At 40.5% G+C, this 24,923-nt stretch overlaps 1 protein-coding gene across 3 annotated transcripts in view; it reads right to left on the minus strand.

Annotated features, from left to right (window-relative positions):
• Positions 1-4,939: 4,939 nt before the first annotated feature.
• Positions 4,940-24,923, minus strand: part of l2hgdh (L-2-hydroxyglutarate dehydrogenase) — a 47,291-nt gene continuing 27,307 nt past the window's right edge. For all 3 annotated transcript variants that reach the window (XM_086003144.1, XM_086003145.1, XM_086003146.1), the window contains 6 exons: positions 19,636-19,798; positions 18,077-18,111; positions 15,763-15,930; positions 12,000-12,157; positions 11,254-11,385; positions 4,940-5,557 (listed from right to left, as the gene is read on the minus strand). In XM_086003144.1, the coding sequence (XP_085859270.1) occupies positions 5,371-5,557; positions 11,254-11,385; positions 12,000-12,157; positions 15,763-15,930; positions 18,077-18,111; positions 19,636-19,798 (843 nt within the window). In that variant the 3' untranslated portion in view covers positions 4,940-5,370. The remainder of the gene's footprint in view (positions 5,558-11,253; positions 11,386-11,999; positions 12,158-15,762; positions 15,931-18,076; positions 18,112-19,635; positions 19,799-24,923) is intronic.

Here is a 24,923-nt window from a genome sequence, read left to right on the forward strand (position 1 = left end):
TGGAATATTTTTTTTTGGAAGTTGTAAAATAACTCCTTAAATGTACACCACTGGTCATGTACCGTCTTACCCTTTAATCTATTTTCCCAGTCCACTCTAATTAATTCCGCTCTCATACCTTCATAGTCTCCTTTATTCAAGCTCAGCACGCTTGTTTGAGATCCAACCTTCTCACCCTCTAATTGAATATGGAACTCAACCATGTTATGGTCACTCATTCCAAGGGGATCCTTTACTAGGACATTTTTAATTAATCCTGTCTCATTACACAGGACCAAATCTAAGGTTGCTTGCCCCCTGGTCGGTTCAGTTACATACTGCTCAAGAAACCCATCCCTAATACACTCAATGAACTCTTCCTCAAGGCTGCTCCGCCCAATTTGATTTGTCCAGTTAATATGATAATTAAAATCCCCCATAATTATAGCTGTTCCCTTATTACAAGCCTCAACTATTTCCTGATTAATACTCCGTCCAACAGAGTTGCAACTGTTCGGAGGCCTATAGACTACACCCACTAGTGTTTTTTTCCCCTTATTATTCCTTACCTCCACCCAAACTGTTTCACTATCCTGCTCCTTTGACCCAATATCATTTCTCTGTATTATAGTGATTCCTTCCTTTATTAACATAGCCACCCCACCTTCTCTCCCTTCCTGCCTGTCCTTCCTGATTGTTAAATAACCTGGTATGTTTAATTCCCAGTCATGGTCACCCTGCAGCCATGTTTCTGTAATGGCCACAAGATCATACCCATATGTCATTATTTGTGCCGTTAACTCATTCATTTTGTTACGAATGCTATGTGCATTCAGATAATGAACTTTCAAATATGTTTTGTAACACTTAGTTCCTGTTTTTTCCCTTTTTAGTACTTTACTTTTTACTCCATACCTTCTGTCCCTTCCTGACACATTGTTTTTTAATTCCCCCACTGCTACCTAAGTCTGTGACCTTCTCTGTTGTCATTTCTATTATTTGCTCTCTAGAAACCTCCCCCCCACTAATTAGTTTAAAGCCCTCTCTACAGCCCTAGTTATATGATTCGCCAGGACTCTAGTCCCAGAGATTCTAGTCAGACAGTCACTTTTCAAAGACACCAGATCAAACTCATTGATTTAAGTGAAGGATAATAAATATCCCAAAACAGTAACTGGATCCAAAAAGTTATTTAAACAACTTTGTTACATTAAAAAACTACCAGATACAAATCAGTTATGTTTTATGTTTGAATTGAGTTTAGCTCCTCCCTCACTGTCTAGTAACCAAACAATTATCACAATATTGTATTGAGTTAAACTTAAGCATGATTTGTGCAAGTAATGTTGCTTTTTATCATCAGGAGAAACATCCAAATGACTGAATTACTAATCAAACTAAAATAAAATTCTGTTTTTAAATTCAAAGTAATGCAGTTTGAAACACCCTTTGTGCAGTGGTGATGCTTTAAAAAAAATCCAGGTGTGGATTGGAAAGGGGCAGGATGGGTAGGTGCCCATCATGACTTGCTTTATATCGGGGTCCCCTCAAAATTCTAAGACTATCTGAGTGGTGGATATTCTGGTTGCTAATATACAATGTGATGAAGATGATCGTTGATATTAGTTGTTGATAGGTGAAGAATGAATTTCCACTGTCACAATTCTTTCTGCTTCTAATGTGTAGGACAGACTAAATAACATTACTCACTACTTAAACTATATACTGCAAACAAAAAACTCTTGTGGTTGGAGAAATATCCTGTTAATGAGCTGTAATGATATCAGCAAATAGTGATGTTATTTGCCTGTTCGATTATGATGCCTTAATAGCATGATTACAGGTATTGATTGCTTGTGCCTGACCAGCAGAGGTCATGTGACCAGACAAGCAGGCTAAGAGTTTTTAGTTTCACTTTAGCTGGAGCTGAAGCATGGTGTCTCCTGAAAAGCTGTATAAAGTCTTGAACAAACCTTAGATTAAGTGTTATTCTTTTTTATAAATGTCTCATCATTGAACCCACAAGGAAATCAATACATGGTGTTAGAAGTGGCTGAAAGAGAATCGAAAAAAAAAAATCCATGGAGGACATCTGGGAATCGAAAAGTGTAAGAAAAGAGCACGAGAGGTGATGTACTGGCCACGAATCAACCAAGATGTGACAAATGAGGTGTCAAACTGCACAATATGCCTGAAATATCAAGCAAGCAATCCGGTAGAACCACTAAAGCCACACCCAGCACCAGACAGACCTTACCAGAAGGTAGGCGCTGACCTATTCGTATGTCAAGGAAAGGACTATCTTGTCATCACAGACTATTACTCCCTGTATCCAGAGGTTTGTAGACTGTACGCCACCACTGCAGAAGCTGTGATAAGAAGTATGAAAGGCATATTCTCCAGACATGGCGTGGCAAGCGAGGTCTTCACAGACAACGGACCCCAGTTTTACAATGCAAATTTCCGACACTTTGCCAAAGAGTGGGACTTTGTCCACACAACGTCAAGTCCTCACTATCCACAGTCCAATGGACTAGTGGAAAAATCGGTCCAGACAGTGAAAAGACTGATGTACAAGGCAAAAGACAGTGGAACTGACTTCTACCAAAGCATGCTTGTATACCGCACAACGCCGCTCGAGTGTGGTATGTCACCAGCCCAACTCCTGATGGGACGTCGGCTAAGGTCAAACCTACCCATCCCGGAGAACCTCCTGAAAACAAAAGAGGGGGAGAAAGTGAGGAAGTTCAAAGGACAACAGAAAGAAAAGCAAAAGTACTATTATGACAGAGGAACACAAAACCTACCTGAACTCCACACTGGTGACCAAGTAAGGTTCAAAGACAAAACAAACACATGGACTGAGAAGGGAACTGTCCTGAGTGAAGTTCAACCAAAATCATACACCATTCAGACAGATGAGGGTGCTGTTCTGAGAAGAAATCGTCGAGATCTTCTCATGGAACCAGCCACAGCAGGTCAAGAGACTGATACTGTTGAACAACCTGATCACACAGCTGAGAACACATCATCTGAGGCAACAACTCAGATTCAAGGACAATCAATCAGAAAATCCTCAAGACATGTGAAGCCTCCTGAGAGACTCATTGAGCAAATTTAAGGACTATTGTTATAGAAGGAAGTAATGTTATCTTATTCTTTCTTCAAGTTCTAGTGTATTGACATATTTCATGTGAACACACAAAGCAAGGTTAAAAAACCTTGATCATGATAATGATAATGTAAGTTCATTAAGTGTTAGAGTTAAAATGCAGATTAATACAAAGAAAACATGTTGTTAGTTAAAAGTAAAATACTTTTGTTTTAAGAAAGGGAGATGTAATGATATCAGCAAATAGTGATGTTATTTGCCTGTTCGATTATGATGCCTTAATAGCATGATTGCAGGTATTGATTGCTTGTGCCTGACCAGCAGAGGTCATGTGACCAGACAAGCAGGCTGAGTGTTTTTAGTTTCACTTTAGCTGGAGCTGAAGCATGGTGTCTCCTGAAAAGCTGTATAAAGTCTTGAACAAACCTTAGATTGAAAGTTATTCTTTTTTATAAATGTCTCATCATTGAACCCACAAGGAAATCAATACATGAGCCAGCTCAGGTTTATTTTTCATTGAAGACTATTAACATTGCTTAAACAGCATTATTACAAATGGACTATTTAAGAAGTACTTTTCAAATACTTGGGCATTACAGTTTTAAGTTATTGTGGCTTGAACTTTTATGCTAGTGCAAAATTTAAAAACTCTCCACATTCCTCTGCATGGAATACTGCCCATCAACTGAACAACAGACTGGCTGGGGAGTCTAGAACTCGGGATCACAGTCTCACAATAAGGGGTCGGCAGTCATTTAGGACTGAGATGAGGAGAAATTTCAAAGGGTTGTGAATCTTTGAGACTCCACAGCCCTCTAAGGTAGAGAATTCCAGTCGTTGAGTATATTCAAGACAGAGATTGATAGATTTTTGGCTATTAAGCGAATCAAGGGATATGGGGATAGTGTGGGAAGGTGGAGTTGAGGTAGATGATCAGCCATGATCTTACTTAATGGCAGAGCTGACTTGAAGGGCCTACTCCTGCTCCCATTTCTTATGTTCTATTTTTATTGGACTTTACTCCTGGTTTGTGTATCTAACACTTGTTCCAAATGTATTTGTTTATATTATAAAAACTGGAACTGCACAATGGTTCAGCAAGTTTATCCAGTGAGTAGCTGAATCGTACAGATCAGGATGGTCCCAGCTTTGATTTCCTGCTCCGTGCTGAGTTTTACTTCAGCTGGGACACCAGCATAGGTACAATTGGCCTCAGTGCCCTTGAGCTACAGAGGGGAAATTCCTCAGGGTTCACGCTTCAGATTGCTATTCAGCAACATTTGGTGGATGGACACATATGTTTATGTCAAATGAAAGGAGTGGCTCAGCTCTGATGTCCCTATTATCCAATAGCCTACAAACACCCACAATCAAGGCTGACCCATGAATGGGCCAATTGTGCAAGGAACTAGGAGGGCACCCTGCAAGTTTACAATATATTTCAGGAATCAACAGCTTCAAGATGGGAGGAATGAAAATTGGAAACTTGGTTTAGAAAGTACTCTAAGCTATATTGCATAATAGTTTCTCTGCATTTTCTGTATCCGACTGTTAATTATTTTACTAGGGCATAGAATTTACAGCACAGAAACATGCCATTCGGCCCAACGCGTCTAGGCCGGTGTTTATGCTCCACACCAGCCTCCTCCCACCTTACTTCATGTCACCCTATCAACATCTCCTTCTATTCCTTTCTCCCTCATGTACTGATCTAGCTTCCCCTTTAAAGCATCTATGCTATTCACTTCAACCACTCCATGTGGTAGAGAGTTCCACATTCTCACCACTGAGTAAAGAACTATAAAGTACTTTTTTTAATACAATACTCAAATACAGTGTACAGTCAAGTTGTTTGAAGTATGATTCATTTGTGCATTAAATTTATTTTCATACACAAGTTTTACAGTTATTTCATTTTATAACAGTGAGCTGTTAATATAATACAACAAATGATTAGTTATTGGAACCTTTCATATATTCAAATAAGGTGTGTCTGAACTTGTTTGGAAAAAAGGCATCAAATTCATTCAGTAAAATGCATTGCACAGACTTTTGTTTAACAGACTTCAGATTCATTTAAAAAAAATACTATAAAACTATTTTAATCAAACAAATCTGTAGGACTCAATGTTGTAGAAGCATAAAAAAAAGGAAGCACATGTAAAAACAAAATTCAGATATTCCTGACTTGCCCGTTTTCATCCTGAGTTTTAAATAAGTGCCATATTTTGTAGTGGGTGCAATTTACCAACATTATATAAAACATAAAAAATGTAACATTACAAATTAAATTTTTTTTCTGCTTCATTGGCAATGATTTCACCAATAGCTAAGGACGAAGTTGCTGCAGGAGAAGGGGCGTTTCGAACGTGACTCCCAATAGCTCCAGAGCCTCCATCAAACACAAAGTCATCCACTAGATTGCCATCTCTGTCCAAGGCTTGGGCTCTTACTCCAGATGGCCCTCTGCAGAAATATAGCATACTCTAGAGGTTATTTAAAGTATAGCAGTATACAAAACAATGAGGATAGCTTTAAAATCCTTTTATGTGGAGAGATTACATTTATTTCCAATTTAAATTATACTGTGTTCTAATCAGTTCATGCATCAGATTATATTAAATTATCAGTCTTAGTATTCTTTTAGCACAAAGTTGCTGCGAAGCCTGGCTACATACTTTAAATCAGCATTAAGATTTTTAATCTGAGCTATGACCAGGTTTATTCACTCTTCACAGATTTCCAGCATCTGCAGTATTTTCTTTTTGTATTAGTGTTTAATTCACTGCCACTTCTCTTCCAGGAATGCCCACCTTGAAGAAGTTCTGCTCTTCTCTCCAACGGGAGTTCCGTTTGTCTCTTTTACCTTGTTCATCTTCATTGCTAAAAATCTGTTCCATTTCCTGCTTCTTTCCAGTTCTGATGAAAGGTCATCAACCTGAAACGTTAACTCTGTTTCTCTCTTCAGATGCTGCCTGACCTGCTGAGTTTCTCCAGCATTTTCTGTTTTTATTTTATTAATTCCATACTGTTTACACTGACTCATGAACTAACCTTACAAATCCTGAAAGTGAATATGCAGCTGCAGATGCTAATAGATGGCAAAGATAATTTCACAAAAAAAAAAGTTAAGAAGCCAATGTAAAAACAAATGACATATCAAAAAATTGAACTACATATCAACATAGTGAACTCCTTCAATGCAGTCTTGAGAAACTTCATTTCTTATTTTGTACTTTCTTATTTTTATCCACTTTGCTTTGCTACTGTCCCCTTATAGCTGGGACAGCAGGACAATTGGGGTCATACACTCCTAATATAGTTCAAATATTATGGTAATGTGTAGCTTCCCATCACAGACAGTGTAATTTATGAGATAGGAAAATCTCTCTGAACCTCTCTCTTCCAGAGGTTGCAGTACTCCACCGCTGTAAGCCACTTAATTTAGTGGAACATAGCAACAGGAGTAGGCCATTTCTCCACGCGAGCCTGCTCAGGCCATTCAATGAGATCATGGCTGATCTGTGACCTAACTCCATATACCCACCTTTGCCCCAGATCCCTTGGTACCTTTAGTTAACAAAAACCTATCAATCTCAAATTTAAAATTAATTGACCTAGCATCAACTGCCATTTGCCGAAAAGAGTTCCAAACTTCTACCACCCTTTGTATGTAAAAATGTTTCCTAACCTCACTCCTGAAAAGTCTGGCTCTAATTTTTAGGCTATGTCCCCTTGTCCTAGATTCCACAACCAGCGGAAATAGTTTCTCTCTACCCTATCAGTTCCCCTTAATATCTTAAACTTCAATCAAATCACCCCTCAACCATCTAAGTTCGAGGGAATACAACTTTAGTTTGTGTGGAGTTTGCACATTCTCCCTGTGTTTGCGTGGGTTTCCTCCGGGTGCTCCGGTTTCCACCCACAGTCCAAAGATGTGCGGGTTAGGTTGATTGGCTATGATAAATTGACCCTTAGTGTTAGGGGGATTAAATACGTGGGGTTACGGGGATAGGGTGGGATATGTGTTGGTGTAGGGGTTACGGGGATCGGGTGGGATATGTGTCGGTGCAGGCTCGATGGGCCGAAATGGCCTCTATCTGCACTGTGGGGTTTCTGTGATTCTGTGAATGTCTTCTCTGAAATTAGCCCGTGGAGTCCAGGTATCACTCTGGTAAATTTATGATGCACTCCTTCCAAGGCCAATATATCCTTCCTAAGATGTGGTTCCCATAACTGAACACAGTACTCCAGGTATGGTCTAATCAGGGTTTTGTATAGCTGCAGCATAACTTCTACCCCCTTGTATTCTAGTCCTCTAGATATAAAGGCTAGCATTCCATTAGCCTTTTTGATTATTTTCTGTACCTGTCCATGACATTTTAATGATCTATGTACATGGACCCCCCCCCTCAACAAGTCTCTTTGGACCTCCATCTTTCTAACTTTTCATTATTTAGAAAGTACTCTGATCTATCCTTTTTAGGTCCAAAGTGGATGACCAAATTAGTAACAATACTGTGGAGGAGGAATTCCTGGAGTGTATACAGGATGGTTTCCTGGACCAATATGTCAAGGAACCAACTAGAGATCAGGCCATCTTAGACTGGGTATTATGTAATGAGAAAGGAATAATTAGCAATCTTGTTGTGCGAGGCCCCTTGGGGCGGAGCGATCATAATATGATCAAATTCTTCATTAAGATGGAGAGTGAAGTAGTTGACTCAGAGACTAGGGTCCTGAATTTAAATAAAGGAAACTACGATGGTATGAGGCGCAAGTTGGATAGGATTGATTGGAGAATGCTACTCAAAGGGAAGACGGTGGATAGGCAATGGCAAACATTCAAAGATCGCATGGATGAACTACAGAATTTGTTCATCCCGGTTTGGCATAAAAATAAAACAAAAAAGGTGACTCAACTGTGGCTAACAAGGGAAATTAGGGATAGCATAAGATCCAAAGAGAGGACATATAAATTGGCTAGAAAAAGGAGTAAACCTGAGGATTGGGAGCAGTTTAGGATTCAGCAAAGGAGGACAAAGGGATTAATTAAGAGGGGGAAAATAGAGTATGAGAGTAAGCTTGCAGGGAACATAAAAACTGACTGTAAAAGCTTCGATAGATATGTGAAGAGAAAAAGATTGGTGAAATCAAACGTAGGTCCCTTGCCGTCAGAATCAGGGGAATTTATAATGGGGAACAAAGAAATGACAGACCAATTAAATACATACTTTGGTTCTGTCTTCACAAAGGAGGACACAAATAACCTCCCAGAGATGTCGGGGAACATAGAGTCTAATAGAGGGAGGAACTGAATTAAATCAGTATTTGTAGGGAAATGGTGTTAGGGAAATTGACAGGATTGAAGACCGATAAATCCCCAGGGCCTGATAATCTACATCCTAGGGTACTTAAGGAAGTGGCCCTAGAAATAGTAGATGCATTGCTGGTCATCTTCCAAAATTCTATAGACTCTGGAACAGTTCCCATGGATTGGAGGGTAGCTAATGTTACCCCACTATTCAAAAAAGGTGGTAGAGAGAAAATGGGGAATTATGGACCGGTAAGCCCGACATCGGTAGTGGGGAAAATGCTAGAGTCCATTATAAAAGATGTAATAGCAGAGCACTTGGAAAACAGTGACAGGATCGGACAAAGTCAACATGGATTTACAAAAGGTAAATCGTGCTTGACTAATCTACTGGAATTTTTTGAGGATGTAACTGGTAGAATAGATAAGGGAGAACCAGTGGATGTGTATTTGGACTTTCAGAAGGCTTTCGATAAAGTCCCGCATAAGAGATTAGCGTGTAAAGTTAAGGCACATGGGATTGGGGGCAAGGTACTGACTTAGATAGAGAACTGGTTGGCAGACAGGAAGCAAAGAGTTGGAATAAACGGGTCTTTTTCTGAGTGGCAGGCAGTGACTAGTGGGGTACCGCAGGGATCGGTCCTAGGATCCCAGCTATTCACAATATATATTAATGATCTAGACGAGGAAACTAGATGTAATATCTCCAAGTTTGCAGACGACACAAAGCTGGGGGGGCGTGTGTGCTGTGAGGAGGATGCTGAGAAACTCCAGTATGATTTGGACAGGTTGGGTGATTGGGCAGATGCAGTATAATGTGGATAAATGTGAGGTTATCCACTTTGGTGGCAAAAACAGGAAGGCAGATTATTATCTGAACGGCAATAGATTGGGAGAAGGGGAATGCAACGAGACCTGGGTGTCCTTGTGCACCAGTCGCTGAAGATAAGCATGCAGGTGCAGCAGGCGGTTAAGAAGGCAAATGGTATGTTGGCCTTCGTAGCGAGAGGGTTTGAGTACAGGAACAAGGATGTCTTGCTGCAGTTGTACAGGGCCTTGGTGAGACCACAGCTTGAGTATTGTGTGCAGTTTTGGTCACCTTATCTGAGGAAGGATGTTCTTGCCATTGAGGCAGTGCCACTAAGGTTCACCAGACTGATACCTGGGATGGCAGGAATGACGTATGAGGAGAGATTGGGCGATTGGGCTTATAATCGCTGGAATTTAGAAGAATGAGAGGGGATCTCATTGAAACATAAAATTCTAACAGGACTAGACAGACTAGATGCAGGAAGGATGTTCCCGATGGCGGGGGAGTCCAGAACCAGGGGTCACAGTCTAAGGATAAGGGGTAAGCCATTTAGGACAGAGATAAGGAGGAATTTCTTCACCCAGAGAGTGGTGAACCTGTGGAATTCTCTACCACAGAAGGCAGTTGAGGCCAATTCATTAAGTATATTCAAAAAGGAGTTAGATATATTTCTTAAGGCTAAAGGGATCAAGGGATATGGGGAGAAGGCAGGAACAGGGTACCGAGTTTGGATGATCAGCCATGATCTCATTGAATGGCAGAGTAGGCTCGAGAGGCCGAATGGCCTACTCCTGCTCCTATCTTCTATGTTTCTATGACCTCATATTTGCCTATATTGAAATCCAGTTGCCACAGTTTTGCCCATTCACTTAATCTATTAATATCTTTGTAATTTTATGCTTACATCTACACTGATTACAATGCCGCCTATCTTTGTGTCATCAGCAAACTTGGATATGTGGCTCTCTATCCCATCATCTAAGTTGTTGGCGCTCTATCCCATCATCTCTACAGTGGGGAGACCAAACGCAGATTGGGTGATCGATTTGTGGAACACCTCCGTTCAGTATGCAAGTGTGACCCCGAGCTTCCGGTCGTCTGTCATTTTAATTTTCTGCCCCACTCCCTCTCTGTCCTTGGCCTCCTTACACTATTCTAATGAAGCTCAACCAAAGGTTGAGGAACAGCACCTCATCTTTCGATTACGCAACGTTACCGCCTTCCGGACTCATTGTGTTCAACAATTTCAGATCATAACCACTGCTCCCACTTTTCAGGTAGCAGCTGTTGGTAATGATTTTGCTATTGCCATTTACACCTCCCATCTTTTGATTCTTTACTTGTCCCCCATTACCATCCCCTTTTGCCTTGCACCATCATCCCTTTTGTCATTTAATCTCTCCTGCATTCCATCCTATCACCGACTTTCCCTTTTGTTCTTTCCACCCCTTCCCCCGCTTGCTTAAAACCTGTTACACCTCTAACTTTTTCCAGTTTCGATGAAAGGTCATCGACCTGAAATGTTAACTTTGTTTCTCTCTCCACAGATGCTGCCTGACCTGCTGAGTTTAGGGATCAAGAGATATGGGGAGAAGGCAGGGACAGGGTACTGAGTTTGGATGATCAGCCATGATCTCATTGAATGGCGGAGCAGGCTCGAGGGGCCGAATGGCCTACTTCTGCTCCTATCTTCTATGTTTCTACGAGTATTTCCAGCATTTTCTGTTTTTATTTCAGATATCCGGCATTCGCAGTATTTCGCTTTTGTCTTGTTGTAGTAATTAATTGATCTAGCAGTTTATTGGTAGATTGCATGATCCCCTCCAACATTTTCTATTTTAATTGGAGATTAGTAAAAATCAAAGTCAACATTATCTCTGACAAGAATAAACTGATCTTTGGAGGGATCTAACACAGTAACAGATAAAATCATTATTGTGGTGGCAACAAACACAAAGCAGCCGGAGAAAAAGTAAATCCAAAGCAGAGGTGAAAACTGTTGAGATTCAATGTGCTTCATGCACTCTTGCTACTCACCTCATGACATCATTGACAGTGAGGTCTGGTATGTACCGCTGAAGCTGTTTCACTTGGGCACTGATAATGATTCCTCTGTACATTTCGCTTACACCAAATGCTACATTTTTCAGCACAAGTTTTTGAACTCCACTGATGAAGAGAAGATGGAGAATGTTTTTCTATGCTTCCGACAATCTCAAATTAATTTAAGATCTAGATACAAACTGGAACCCACTTCCGAACTTTAACATACTAAAAATGTAATTATTTTTATAAAAACATAAATGATCAAACTGCTCTTATTTAAAAATACATTTGTATGAAAATGTAATATGTGCAACACCACAAAGATCAAAAATAGTTACAGAAGGAAGTATATGATATATGAACCCTAAGATGTGTTACATCCTTGAAAGGCAATCCATTGTGCTATTCAGTTAGCATTCACGGTGATGCAAGTTTCAGATTTTTTTTAAAAATCACTAGTAGGTGTCACGCCAAAGACAGATAAATTCTTAAAAGCAGTTTAATTGAAGTGATTAAAAATGCTATTGGAACGTGCATTTTGAACTGCAACAGGATTAGTTTTCATCGTGAGTAATTTACAGTTTATAGCTAATGAGTAATTTGAATAAATGATTTGCATCCTAAAGAGGATGAACTGGAGATTTAACAGTTTAGTCAATGTTGAAAGTTTTAAAATTAAATACTTCACTAATCTGTTAATATTTTGCAGAGATTCAGGTCTGAAATGTAGTACATACCTATAGCTTACTGCATCTGTAAAATCATGCAGGTCAAAGTCATAAACATTGTAACCTTCCCGTTTAAATGCCAAAACTGCATTGGGCCCAAGCCAGACACTACCATTCATTCTGGGTGTAAAGTGCACACCAAGGAAAGGAAACTTTGGGTCTGGAACCTATAAAAAGACACACAGTTTAAAGGATAATAGAAATATTCAAAGAATCCCATTGAAGAAACACTTTTCATTGATTGTTTAATTAATTAAACAAAAACCTAGAAGGATCAGACAATGGTGTAACAAAAAACTTTGTTGATTAGATGATAAGGAACTCAGTGGGATTTGGCCAACACTATTGCACTGACCATAAGTCAATGACCAGCCTATCCATTAGCAATGCAAACACACTAGCTACAGTTTACCATTTATGGAAAGAGAAGCGCTTATCTCAAAGTGCCATTCTACTTGGTTTGCCAAATTACAATGAAATTCTCATTATTGATTTTCTTAATATATACTGACATTCATAGTGCTGGTATGCTGCACATTTTGCATCACTATGAAGCAATTTACAGCAACACAAGATGAGTAGAACTTCAACAAAACCAGCATCAGTTCAGCATGCCTCCCACTTCTTTGCTTTGCGCATGCTAACAGTTTAACTGTAACCTGTAAAAAGCTAGCTTTAAAATCAAGTTTAAAAAGAGCCCTTTAATTGCCTTCACGAGAGGGGAGACAATCAAAAACAATAATAGTTTGGTCAAACTGCAAGACCAACTGCAAATGTGTCAGGTACTAAGACACACAGCACTATTTTGAATTTTAAACATCTCCATCAAAACAAAATGCACCATTAAGAAAAAGAAAAGAAAATTCACTGTCAGACAACATTCAAAATATATATAATCAATTAGTCTCATATATATTACCTGAACCCATTGACTAAATTATTGTAATTCACTCAGAGTCTTCCATTATCCTTTATGGACCTTGAAATTCTTGGCGGCTGCTCTACAGGGACAAGGGATAAGGTCATTTGCACGGGAAAGGTGAGCGTGTTGCATTTGCGAGAACCCGACAGTGGCGCCTGCCTCCATATGTCCTTGGGAGACCAAGCTGCCCACAGCCACTCCACCTGAGGTGCTTCAAAGCCCTTCTGGGCCGTAGACAAAATGTTAAGTTTTTAAACTGCCAGCAGAGCCACTGTCCCGGCAGACTAAAGCTAATTGCTTACCTTAGTCTGGTAACAATCTGTGGCCTTTCTAAAGTCCCCAATAGTACTCACCAGCTTTCAACTGGTGAGAGTTCCATTGAGACCTATGTAGGACATAATAAGAACATAAGTAGTAAGAGCAGAAGTAGGCCATACGGCCCCTCGAGCTTGTTCCACCATTCAAGATCATGGCTGATCATAATGGGTGGAATTCCCTCAGACACACCCAATTGACATGTAGGGGACAGGAAGAAGATCCACTCATCTCCACTCCCACTGGAAAAATCCCAGCGTAATCTGGTTCCACCCCAAATTCCTGGCCCACCGAGCGGAAATCTTCCTTTACGCCTTCTACGAACTCGAGCATTTTGGGACCTATGTATTCAGTTTACTTTGTTTAACTCAGAGGTATTTGCCTTATTTTTCACAGAACTTTTTCAGCAAATTAGAAGGCAAATTGTTAAGGACATGAATGATTCTGCTTGGAACTAAGTGTTCAAGTCTAGAATATTGCTTTATTTCATATAGAAAGAAACATCAGTGTTAACAGCTTTAAATATTAGTGTTAGTAAAAAAGAAATGTCAAAATCATAGAATGGTTACAGCACGGAAGGCGGCCATTCAGCCCATGCCAGCTCTCTGCAAGAGCACTTCAGCTAGTCCCACTCCTCCATCCTTTCCCCATAGTCCTACAAATTTCTTTCGTTCAGATACTTATCTACAGGGACAAGGGATAAGGTCATTTGCACGGGAAGGATGAGCGTGTTGCATTTGCGAGAACCCGACAGTGGCGCCTGCCTCCATATGTCCTTTCGAAAGTCGTGATTCAATTTGCCTCCACCACTCTTTCAGGCAGTGCATTCCAGATCTTAACCACTCACTGCATAAAATTTTTTTTTCCTCCGTCGCCTTTGGTTCTTTTGCCAATCACCTTAAATTTGTGTCCTCTGGTTCTCAACCCTACTGCCAACGGGAACAGTTTCCCTCTATCTACCCTGTCCAGACCCCTCATGATTTCGAACACCTCTATTAAATCTCCTCTCAATCTTCTCTGCTCCAAGGAGAACAACCCTTAACTAAAATTTGCCTAAACCATTTTTAAAAAAATTGTTATTTGCATTTTTGGTAAAATAAAATTATCCACAAAAAGACCAGAGACTGGTTGCTTACGAGATCTAATTTTACTGCATTTTCTTTTGGTAAAATATTTTAAGTCCTACCTACTTTTGTTACAATAACAAAAGTTATTTTACCTAGTTCTAGTAAAACAAATAAAACAATTTTACATTGTTGCTTTTGAAAGAACAATATTCTTCACCAGCATTTTAGCTTCCAGGATCAAAAATATAAATAGAAAGCCTCAACTTTTACCACAATAGACCTAGATTTTGGGCTTTTTCCAGAGCCTTTCTCCCATTTTCCTGTCTTTGTAGGCCAACTGCCACAATTCTTCCTCTTCTCTAGCCAATAAAGACTGGGCTCTACATTTGAAAATAAAATATACTCTAATTTATGTCAACGGTGGGCACGGTGGCATAGTGGTTAGCACTGTTGCCTCACAGCGCCAGGGACCCGGGTTCAAATCTGGCCTCGGGCGACTGTCTGTGTGGAGTTTGCACATTCTCCCTGTGTCTGCGTGGGTTTCCTCCGGGTGCTCCGGTTTCCTCCCACAGTCCAAAGATGTGAGGGTTAGGTTGATTTGGCTATGATAAATTGACCCTTAGTGTTAGGGGATTAAATACGTGGGGTTACGGGGATAGGGTGGGATATGTGTCGGTGCAGGCTCGATGGGCCGAAATGGCCTCTATCTGCACTGTGGGGATTCTGTGTGATTCTGTGTGTGTGAATATGAAAAATACATAGAATTAACTCAGCAGGCACCAGATTGAAGAGCACCATTGAGGAAAACATTGATAAAATGCCTACTTACAATAACAATTTCAAGATTATGAACGATAGTAATCCAAAAATATAAGAAATTCAATATATAATTTGTACAAGTATATATATTTAAAGTGCCAAGAATCATCGCTAATCAGTAGATTTCAAAAAAGACAATAACAAAGTAGCAGGATTAGACTACAAAACTGAATACAAAGTACATTTACGTTTTGAGAATGCACCTAAATCAGAAATGGAGCTGGGCAAGAAATGTCATAGTTTAACTCCATTTTGTGACTGTTCAGCAGAAACTGGAATTGCAGCAATCGTTTGAGGGGAACACATTCTCATCTCACTGAACAAAAACTCACCCCAGTGTTCCATCTAGTCAGCTGGATAGAAATGAGAGTTTATATCCAAATGAGGCAAGGTAAACAGAGACATGATGCCTTGGAACTTCTCCTTCTGGCTAGGATTCCAGAGCTGCGAACTGCAAAGCAACTGACCACCCTACCTTTTTTCTCCCTGAACTTCCCCCCCACCCCAAACATGTATTTCAATATTTGTACCCAATTGTTAAATTCTGCATTCTATCAGAAAGGAAAAACAAGAGATTAAAAAAATATACAATCGCTTGTGTGGTTGCTCAAGGCAAAATAAACTTACCACATACACCCCAAATACTTACAGGATAAATGTTGCCTTTGACTAAATAGTGCTTTTCTGGTTTTAGCACCAGGTAATCTCCCCGAAAAGGCACTATACGTGGTTCGCTACTACAGCCCGATTTCTGTGATAGCCTGTCTGAATAGAGACCTCCACATGTCACAACGTAGCTGCATTGTACTGCAGTTTCCTGCCCAAAAAAACACACACACAACCACATGCATACCAATTAAACGGAATAAGCATAGATCATGTGATAAAGTGCGTTAGGGTTAGCTTTTATTGCCGAACTTTCTCATGTGATTCTCAGTTAGCTTTGAATTATAAAAGAACTGATATAAATTCTTTAAAAGTGAGCACAGTTGATTGAGCAGAGCATGAAGGTCCCAGCTTTTAACCTAGGTCTGTGTTCAGCTGATCACTCTCAACCAAAATGGTATTACAGACATTACAATTGGCCTCAGCATCCTTGGGGGAAAACACAGGAAAGGTTCCTGCCCTGGTTATCCAGTATGAAAATGTGCATTTTGGATGTCAGGGAAGGGCAGATGAGAGATTGCTACAACACTTTCCGTGATTCAATTTCCAAACACCTACTGCCCAGACTCACAAATGAAAAATGCCCATTTGGGTGGAACAAACTCCAACAAAAGTGCTGGTGGTACATGGAGGAGAAACTTGGAAGAAAAAAACTGAACACGATGGTATGATTTTGGCTCAAAATGCATATTTTCCATAAGGAAGTACATATTGCAGCTTGACCGGTTTAGGAAGCCACTGAGTAGAGGGGAGACAGATCCCACAAATGGGGTAAAAGTGAGAGGGACACACACTTAAAAAAAACTTGCATTACTCTCCATCTCTTTCTTAGTAATCAGTCCTGGAGTTAAGTGCCAGCAGTCCTCCAGTATCTCTCAAAATTGGTCATTCCTCATGTGTGAACCTAGACAGTGAGCATAAGCAAACTATTGAACCTAAATAAACCATATACACACACACACACGCACTGAAGCCGATAGCACACAAACTTAATATCCCGTTCATCCCTAAGTTTCAAACCCAACATCCAGTGTAACCCTGAATGGAGCTTCAATCCCACATCCATTCCATTACCAAGACCATCTAGTCCCACCGCTGCAATATCAACCACCTCGGTATCGACCTTAACCCCATCACTGCTGAAACACTCACTCACGCCTTTGTCCCCTCCAGTCCATTGATTTTTCCAAGGATCTCCTTCCTGTTGTCTCGAATTCTGCCCGATACAAACTCAATTTCATCCAGAATTCCATTGCCTGCATCCTATTCTATACTAAGTCGTGCTCACCTATCATCCCTTTCCTCGACAATTACCACTGGCATTGCATCCTCCAGTGCACTGAATTCGAAATTCTTATCCTCGTGTGGAAATCCTTATATGGTCTCAGTTATCCTGCACCTGCAAATATCTACAGCCCTTCATCGAAAGTTGCAACCTTGCTCTTTCGAATTTGGACTATGCATCTCTCTTCCCGTGCCTCTACCAGTCCACTGTCTATGGCAGAGCATTAGCAAGAATGGCCCTGCTCTCTGGAATTCTCTCACAAAATCCCTCTACCTGGCTTCCTCTCACTCCCCATCTTCAAATGCCTCCTCAAACCCTGCCTTTTTGATCTTGCCTTTGGTTACCTCCCTAACCCTGTGAAGCAACTTGGGGTGTCTGGCTATGTTAAAGGCTCCATATGTAAGTTACTGTAACATCTCATAGAAATTCACCAAAAAAGTTTATATGATTAAGATCACATATGCCTAAATATTTATGATCAGGAATGCAAGATTTTCCAATTTTTGTCAACCAGTGTCAGCATGAAGTATTCCCAAGTTGAGTATGCCAAGTATAAATAGATGTAAAGTTGCCTCTATTCTGCCTCAACAAATTGCTTCAACTCCAACCTCAGCTGTACGAATTTTTTCACTTACTACAATATCCATTCTTCTTGCCTTTTGCAGTGAGATGGACAACTTGCACTAAATTTAGAACAGTTTCATGCTTTGGTCCTCTATTTTCTGAGAATTGGATTGAGACTGCCCTAAATAATTTCATGCAGACCATTGCAGCCAGCAGAGGAAGGAGTCTGTACCTAATCATGAGCTGCATTCATAGCCAGGTCTCAATGTCCAAAATTATTGTATTCCCGATCCCTATTTCTCATTTTCTTAGATAACATACAGTTTGGGTTAATTACTGAAAAATAAAGGCTACTTTTAATTTGTTATAAATTAAGCTGGGAAATGTACTGCCAGTAACTCATTATATCTACCATCTTGCTCAATTTTAGATAATAAAAATGCTTTACCTTCAAACTCTTGATTGTTATTGGATATTTTAGACCTAGAACAAAAAAAAAAATCTCTCTAATAAAAGTACAGGAATAATTGGCTACTTTGGACTATATTAATAATGCTGAACTTCATCATGTGTATAGTTCTTACAGAGTTATGTCTTTAAGGAGGTAAAACTTTACAAATGACAACAATTGTGCATCTGAAAGAACAAGCATATCAACTAAAAATAGCTTTAGCACATTTTGTGCTGCAAGTTATACTGATAATCAAGTTAAATGTAAATCATTTTAAATGTATCCGATTGCTAAGCAAAACTTAAGTTTATTTCAAATTTATTTTTGGTGATATTATGCTCATCAAGATGAAGAAAATTAATGAATTATTTTGCTTTCTGAAAAATATTCATCCTCCGATTTCATTCTCCACTTTTGGACAGCCAGTACTTCTGGTTCAGTATTGCACAGAACAGACGAGACTGGGCTCACTCTACTTCATCCCACCAGTGCCTTAAACCCACTTATAGAAGAGCATTCCCTACTGGAATAGTCTGAATTTCCCCCCCCCCACAATTTCCCCCCCAATTTCCACACAGACTGCAAATTTTAGTGATAACTTGTGCGCATTTTTATGCTGTCAGTCTGCAGTCACTAGGTTTAAGTGTTTAAATTTGTAAGAAAGTGCAAGCAAGAACAATTTCATCTCATCAGCCACAAAAGGACAGCATGCTAACTTACTGTGTCAGGTGTCCATTTGTCTAAAATATTGCCACACATTTTTTAGTAAGTTTTCTCATGTATCAATATTAACTTCCATTTGTGTCTGAAATTTTTACATTGCATACAATACCTACTTCCCAAATAAACATACACATATTCCAATTAGGCTATGAAACCACTTCTAACAGGAACCATTCTGTCAGAAGCACTTCCATGGTAGAATAAATCATCGTGAGATGACATAAATGTCTCCAAAAGCACAGAACCCCAATTCACAAATTTGGTTTTATTCCCTGCCGTTGGAGGCAAAACACTTAAATATTGGTCACCAAATAGGCCAAGCTCCCAGCCCACCTGTAGAAACCAGTAATGAAGTTTATACATTGTTGACCCCATACAGGCCTTCTTCAGACATTAGGGAGGGCCCACAGTCAGAACCAGTCACGAACATGACTTTTAATCAACTGCACATTCACAAGATCGCACATGCATTTCAATGTTTCTGTCAGTGCTCTGGATCCACACCACAATGTAAATGGCCAACTTGTGATTCAGAGCATGTTACAACTTGATCATATTTTGAAAAAGTGGTTCTCCAATATAAATGTGGTGTTAGAATCATCAAGAAGCCCTTTAAATGCACAGTTTTTATTGTAAATTACTATTTTACTGACTTTTGAGAGGCTATTTGAGATATCAGCATTTCCCTGCTTCAATTCAAGGGGTATACTGTCTCTTTTGAGTGTACTAGTTTGCTTTACTTCCATTTTAACAACTGTGCTTAAGTGGTCACAAACTGCAAATAACTTAATCTGTTCAGTGACATGACATCAGGAATGGTGGGCAGTCCTTACCATCTGTACAGCCTTCAGAACTTTCCTTAGTTATCTGAAAGTCAGTTGCTTCAAACTGCGTTTCTATAGTCCCACCCATTTCAGAAAAATCTTTTGCATACGAGAGCGCCACCTCTCTCCAATCTACAATGCCTGTGTATGGAGAATCCAAAGCCATCAAACCCTACATTACAATGAAGAAGTAGAAAGTGTTATACATGAAAATTCAGTACAATTTACCATTGATTCTTTTTGTGGTACTAGCATTTTTCATTCCTTAGCTTATGTACTTTCACAATAAAATAGCTTTCTTCCTTTAAAGCAGAACAGCTTTTTTTGTTTGAGCCCATAAATCCTAGGTTAATATTGAATGAAAATGTCATTTTTCAGAAAACGAAATCTGAAATTCTGCAAATTAAAATCTTATATTCAAAGAAAAACAAATCAAGTCGGTTTCCAAGAATAATTACACAATTACATTGAGAACACAACATATGAAAACACAAGAGCAAAGATCCAAGGCAAAGTATCTGATTGGCCCATGAGCTAAAGCCAACAAAGTTTAGTGATGCAGGATTAAAAACATTGGGAAAGTTACTGGGAATTTGGCATTTATCAGGAGAATGATTAGCTTGCTACCGCAGTTTATCCGCACATTGAGCTAAAATAAGCCTTTATAGTTATCAAGAAACTATGAAGCTCCAGTGGTTTATGGACACGATCTGTATCATGGCCTCACTGAAGAGGAGTTGGGAGGAATGAAACAAGGATGAGGATGAGTTGGCATAGATGAAGAAATAAGGAGGGGGTAATGGAACTCCTTATGGTTGAGGATATTAAGAAATGATAACCAGTAGTTTATCAGCATTATCTATAATATGCTTTATTTCAAATTTCCAGTTTTTATTTTTATCTCTATTGTTTAGAGCCAGCTTCCCAGTGGGTCCACTGGGGTTGGTCCTATTCAAAGAGCTAACAAACAGATAGGTTGACCAATGGAAGGGCTCACAAACACACATTCTACAGCTGTACACCAGGAAGGAGAACCATCACCGCACAAACTTGTCAGGCGGTAAATGATCAATAGCCATAATTATCCTTAACTGGGCAATTAGATATAAGGTATAGAGTTAGGTGTATCTCAACAAGATATTAATGGGCTACATAATGAAGATGTTAAGCAGTACGAAGATGATTAATTGGGCCAGGATCCAAGGAGACCTCCACAGGCAGTCCAAGAAAACAATGAAGTGGATCCAGTTTGATAAAAGAATCCAGTCTCTTTCACCTTGTAACATTCTAATATCAGACCACGGAACAAGTGTAAAAGACAGAGCCACTCTGGCTCCTTGTCATCCTGTTCAATGTGCTTCAGAGATCCTAGAATTTAATTTGTGCAGTTATCAGGTGTATAACTACAGTACAAGATATTAACAACTTGCCTTATATTGCACCTTTAACGTATTAAAATGCCCCAAGGCGCTTCACAGAAGCGTAATCAGACAAAAATTGATACCAAGCCATAGGAGACGACATTAGGACAGGTCAGAGAGGTAGGTTTTAAGGAGTGTCTTAAAGGGAGAGAGCGAGTCAGGGAGGGAATTTCAGAGCTTCGGGCCTAGATGCCTGAAGGCACAGTCAACGGTGGGGAGTTGGCCTTCTCTAAGTTTGCCGGAGACCAAGAGTGCAGTTATACTGATACTGCTCAAGAGTATAACACCAGAGTCAGGTTTCAATCCAACTCTAGAGGAAAGCAGTGTGAAACCTCCTGGAGGAGACAACCACTTGGGTTTGATACTACATGTAATATAATGGTAGTTCCTGTCAAACCTAATTAAAAAAGTACTATGTGCTCAGATCATCAACACTTGAGTTGTTTGAATGTTTTGGAAAATGGATGCTCTCACAGGATTTAAAATGTAATGGCTAAGCAGGGAAGCTCTTGGCCACCCGTGGTGAGCTCTCGCTCAGCTGAGAGAATTATATTGGAAACCAGGTATTATAAACAAGGTGCTGCCTGACTGGAACTAATTCTGTAACAACTCATCTCAGACTAGTGTGTAAACATCCTAAATTGTGTGGAATCAAACCACCTTTCACTGTGTGTAATATCTCTACCAAGGTCAAGACTCCATACCTCATGAGTTCAGGTTGATTTTTAGTTTATTATAGCAGATACAATTTTCAAAAGAGTTAAATTCATGAAAAGCATTTGTAATTTCTGAGTAGTTAACCTGTAGAAAAAGAAACAGAAGGAGAGGAACTCAAGCAGTTGGGCTCAAGTTTCGTGGAGCAGAGGCCTGATCAGCTTTCTGACGGCGATCGGTTGTGGTCTGATCAACCCCAGCGCGATTGTCAATAGTCTCGCATCTCTCCACTTCACCTGATGAAGGAGCAGCGCTCTGAAAGCTTGCGATTTCAAATAAAACTGTTGGACTATAACCTGGTGTTGTGTGACTTCTTATATTTTTTTTTTTTTTATAAATAAAACAGTTGATATCACATATAATGCACAAATGAAAAAGAGAAATATAGAAGATAGGAGCAGGAGTAGGCCATTCGGCCCCTCGAGCCTGCTCCGCCATTTAATGAGATCATGGCTGATCATTCAAATTCAGTACCCTGTCCCTGCTTTCTCCCCATATACCTTTAGCCTCAAGAAATATATCTAACTCCTTCTTGAATATATTTAAAATGAATTGGTCTCAACTGCCTTCTGTGGTAGAGAATTCCACAGGTTCACCACTCTCTGGGTGAAGAAATTCCTCCTCATCTCTGTCCTAAATGGCTTACCCCTTATCTTTAGACTGTGACCCCTGGTTCTGGACTCCCCGGCCATCGGGAACATCCTTCTTGCATCTAGTCTGTCTAGTCCGGTTAGAATTTTATAAGTTTCAATGAGATCCCCTCTCACTCTTCTAAACTCCAGCGAATTATAAGCCCAATCGACCCAATCTCTCCTCATACGTCATTCCTGCCATCCCAGGTATCAGTCTGGTGAATCTTCGCTGCACTCCCTCCATGGCAAGAACATCCTTCCTCAGATAAGGCGACCAAAACTGCGCACAATACTCAAGGTGTGGTCTCACCAAGACATCCTTGCTCCTGTACTTGAATCCTCTCGCTATGAAGGCCAACATACCATTTGCCTTCTTAACCGCCTGCTGCACCTTCATGCTTACCTTCAGCGACTGGTGCACAAAGACACCCAGGTCTTGTTGCACATCCCCTTCTCCCAATCTATTGCCGTTAAGATAATAATCAGCCTTCCTGTTTTTGCCACCAAAGTGGATAGCCTCGCATTTGTCCACATTATACTGCATCTGCCCAATCACCCAAACTGTCCAAATCATACTGGAGTTTCTCGGCATCCTCCTCACAGCACACACGCCCACCCAGCATTGTGTCGTCTGCAAACTTGGAGATATTACATCTAGTTCCCTCATCTAGATCATTAATATATATTGTGAATAGCTGGGGTCCTAGCACCGATCCCTGCGGTACCCCACTTGTCACTGCCTGCCACTTGGAGAAAGACCCGTTTATTCCAACTCTTTGCTTCCTGTCTGCCAACCAGTTCTCTATCCAAGTCAGTATCTTACCCCCAATCCCATGTGCTTTAACTTTACACGCTAATCTCTTATGCTGGACCTTATCGAAAGCCTTCTGAAAGTCCAAATACACATCCACTGGTTCTCCCTTATCTATTCTACCAGTTACATCCTCAAAAAATTCCAGTAGATTAGTCAAGCATGATTTACCTTTTGTAAATCCATGTTGACTTTGTCCGACCCGGTCACTGTTTTCCAAGTGCTCTGCTATTACATCTTTTATAATTAACTCTAGCATTTTCCCCACTACCAATGTCAGGCTTACCGGTCTATAATTCCCCGTTTTCTCTCTACCACCTTTTTTGAATAGTGGGGTTACATTAGCTACCCTCCAATCCATGGGAACTGTTCCAGAGTCTATAGAATTTTGGAAGATGACCAGCAATGCATCTACTATTTCTAGGGCCACTTCCTTAAGTGCCCTAGGATGTAGATTATCAGGCCCTGGGGATTTATCTGCCTTCAATCCCGTCAATTTCCTGAACACCATTTCCCTACAAATACTGATTTCATTCAGTTCCTCCCTCTCATTAGACCCTATGTTCCCCGACATCCTTGTCACTGGGACAAATGAGGATCATCTTCTGAACTTGGATGCGACACTACAACGACTGAAAGAGTACGGACTCAGAGTTCGTAAAGACAAATGTGAATCCTTTCAGTCTTCAGTTGAGTACCTGGGGCATGTGATTGACGCTACTGGCCTGCATAAGGCGCCATCAAAGGTCAAGGCGATCGTGGAGGCCCCAGCACCCCAGAATGTGAGCCAGTTACGTTCATTTCTGAGGCTACTTAACTACTATGGGAAGTTTATTCCAGACTTAGCAACATTGCTGAAGCCGTTACATCAGTTGCTATGTCAAGGCAAAACATGGAAATGGACTGAACTGTGCAACGAAGCTTTCGCCCAAGCAAAGAAAGCATTGCTGAATTCAGAGGTCCTGACACACTTCGACCCAAAGCTACCCGTGCAGCTAGCATGTGATGCATCACCATATGGTGTGGGAGCAGTCATATCCCACATCATGCCTTCGGGTGAAGAGAAACCTATCGCCTTCGCATCACGCACCTTGAACAAGGCCGAGAGTAACTATGCGCAGATCGAGCGCGAGGCCTTGGGAATCGTTTTTGGAATTCGAAAATTTCATCAGTACCTGTTTGGGAGAAGGTTCACACTCCTGACGGACCACCGTCCATTGACTTCAATCTTCGGGCCCCACACCGGAATTCCGTCTCTCGCTGCAAGCAGGATGCAAAGGTGGGCTTTACTGTTGTCAGGACACACATACGACATCAAGTATCGCAAATCAGACTTGCACGGCAACGCAGACGGTCTCTCGAGGCTACCCTTGCCTGTTACTCCACCAGAGCCTCGTCAGATAGACATCTTCTACTTTAGACAAGTGGAGGGAGCACTTGTCACTGCAGTTCAGGTGCGAAGGCACACCCGCAACGATCCAGTCCTGTCTGAGGTAATGGACGATGTCATTCGAGGGAGAGCTATAGGAGATTCTCCTAGTTTGAAACCTTACCTTTCAAAAAGAAATGAGCTCTCCGTCTAGGCAGGTTGTCTTCTTTGGGGACGCCGTGTCATCATTCCGCCACCTCTGAGGGAACCTATACTGCAACAACTTCATACAGACCACAGTGGGATGGTTCGGATGAAGGAAATGGCAAGAAGCTACTTCTGGTGGCCAG

Source organism: Somniosus microcephalus, chromosome 12 (assembly GCF_052327205.1).
Source record: "Somniosus microcephalus isolate GS21.2 chromosome 12, FLI_Smic_1.0, whole genome shotgun sequence".
Classification (NCBI taxonomy): domain Eukaryota; kingdom Metazoa; phylum Chordata; class Chondrichthyes; order Squaliformes; family Somniosidae; genus Somniosus; species Somniosus microcephalus.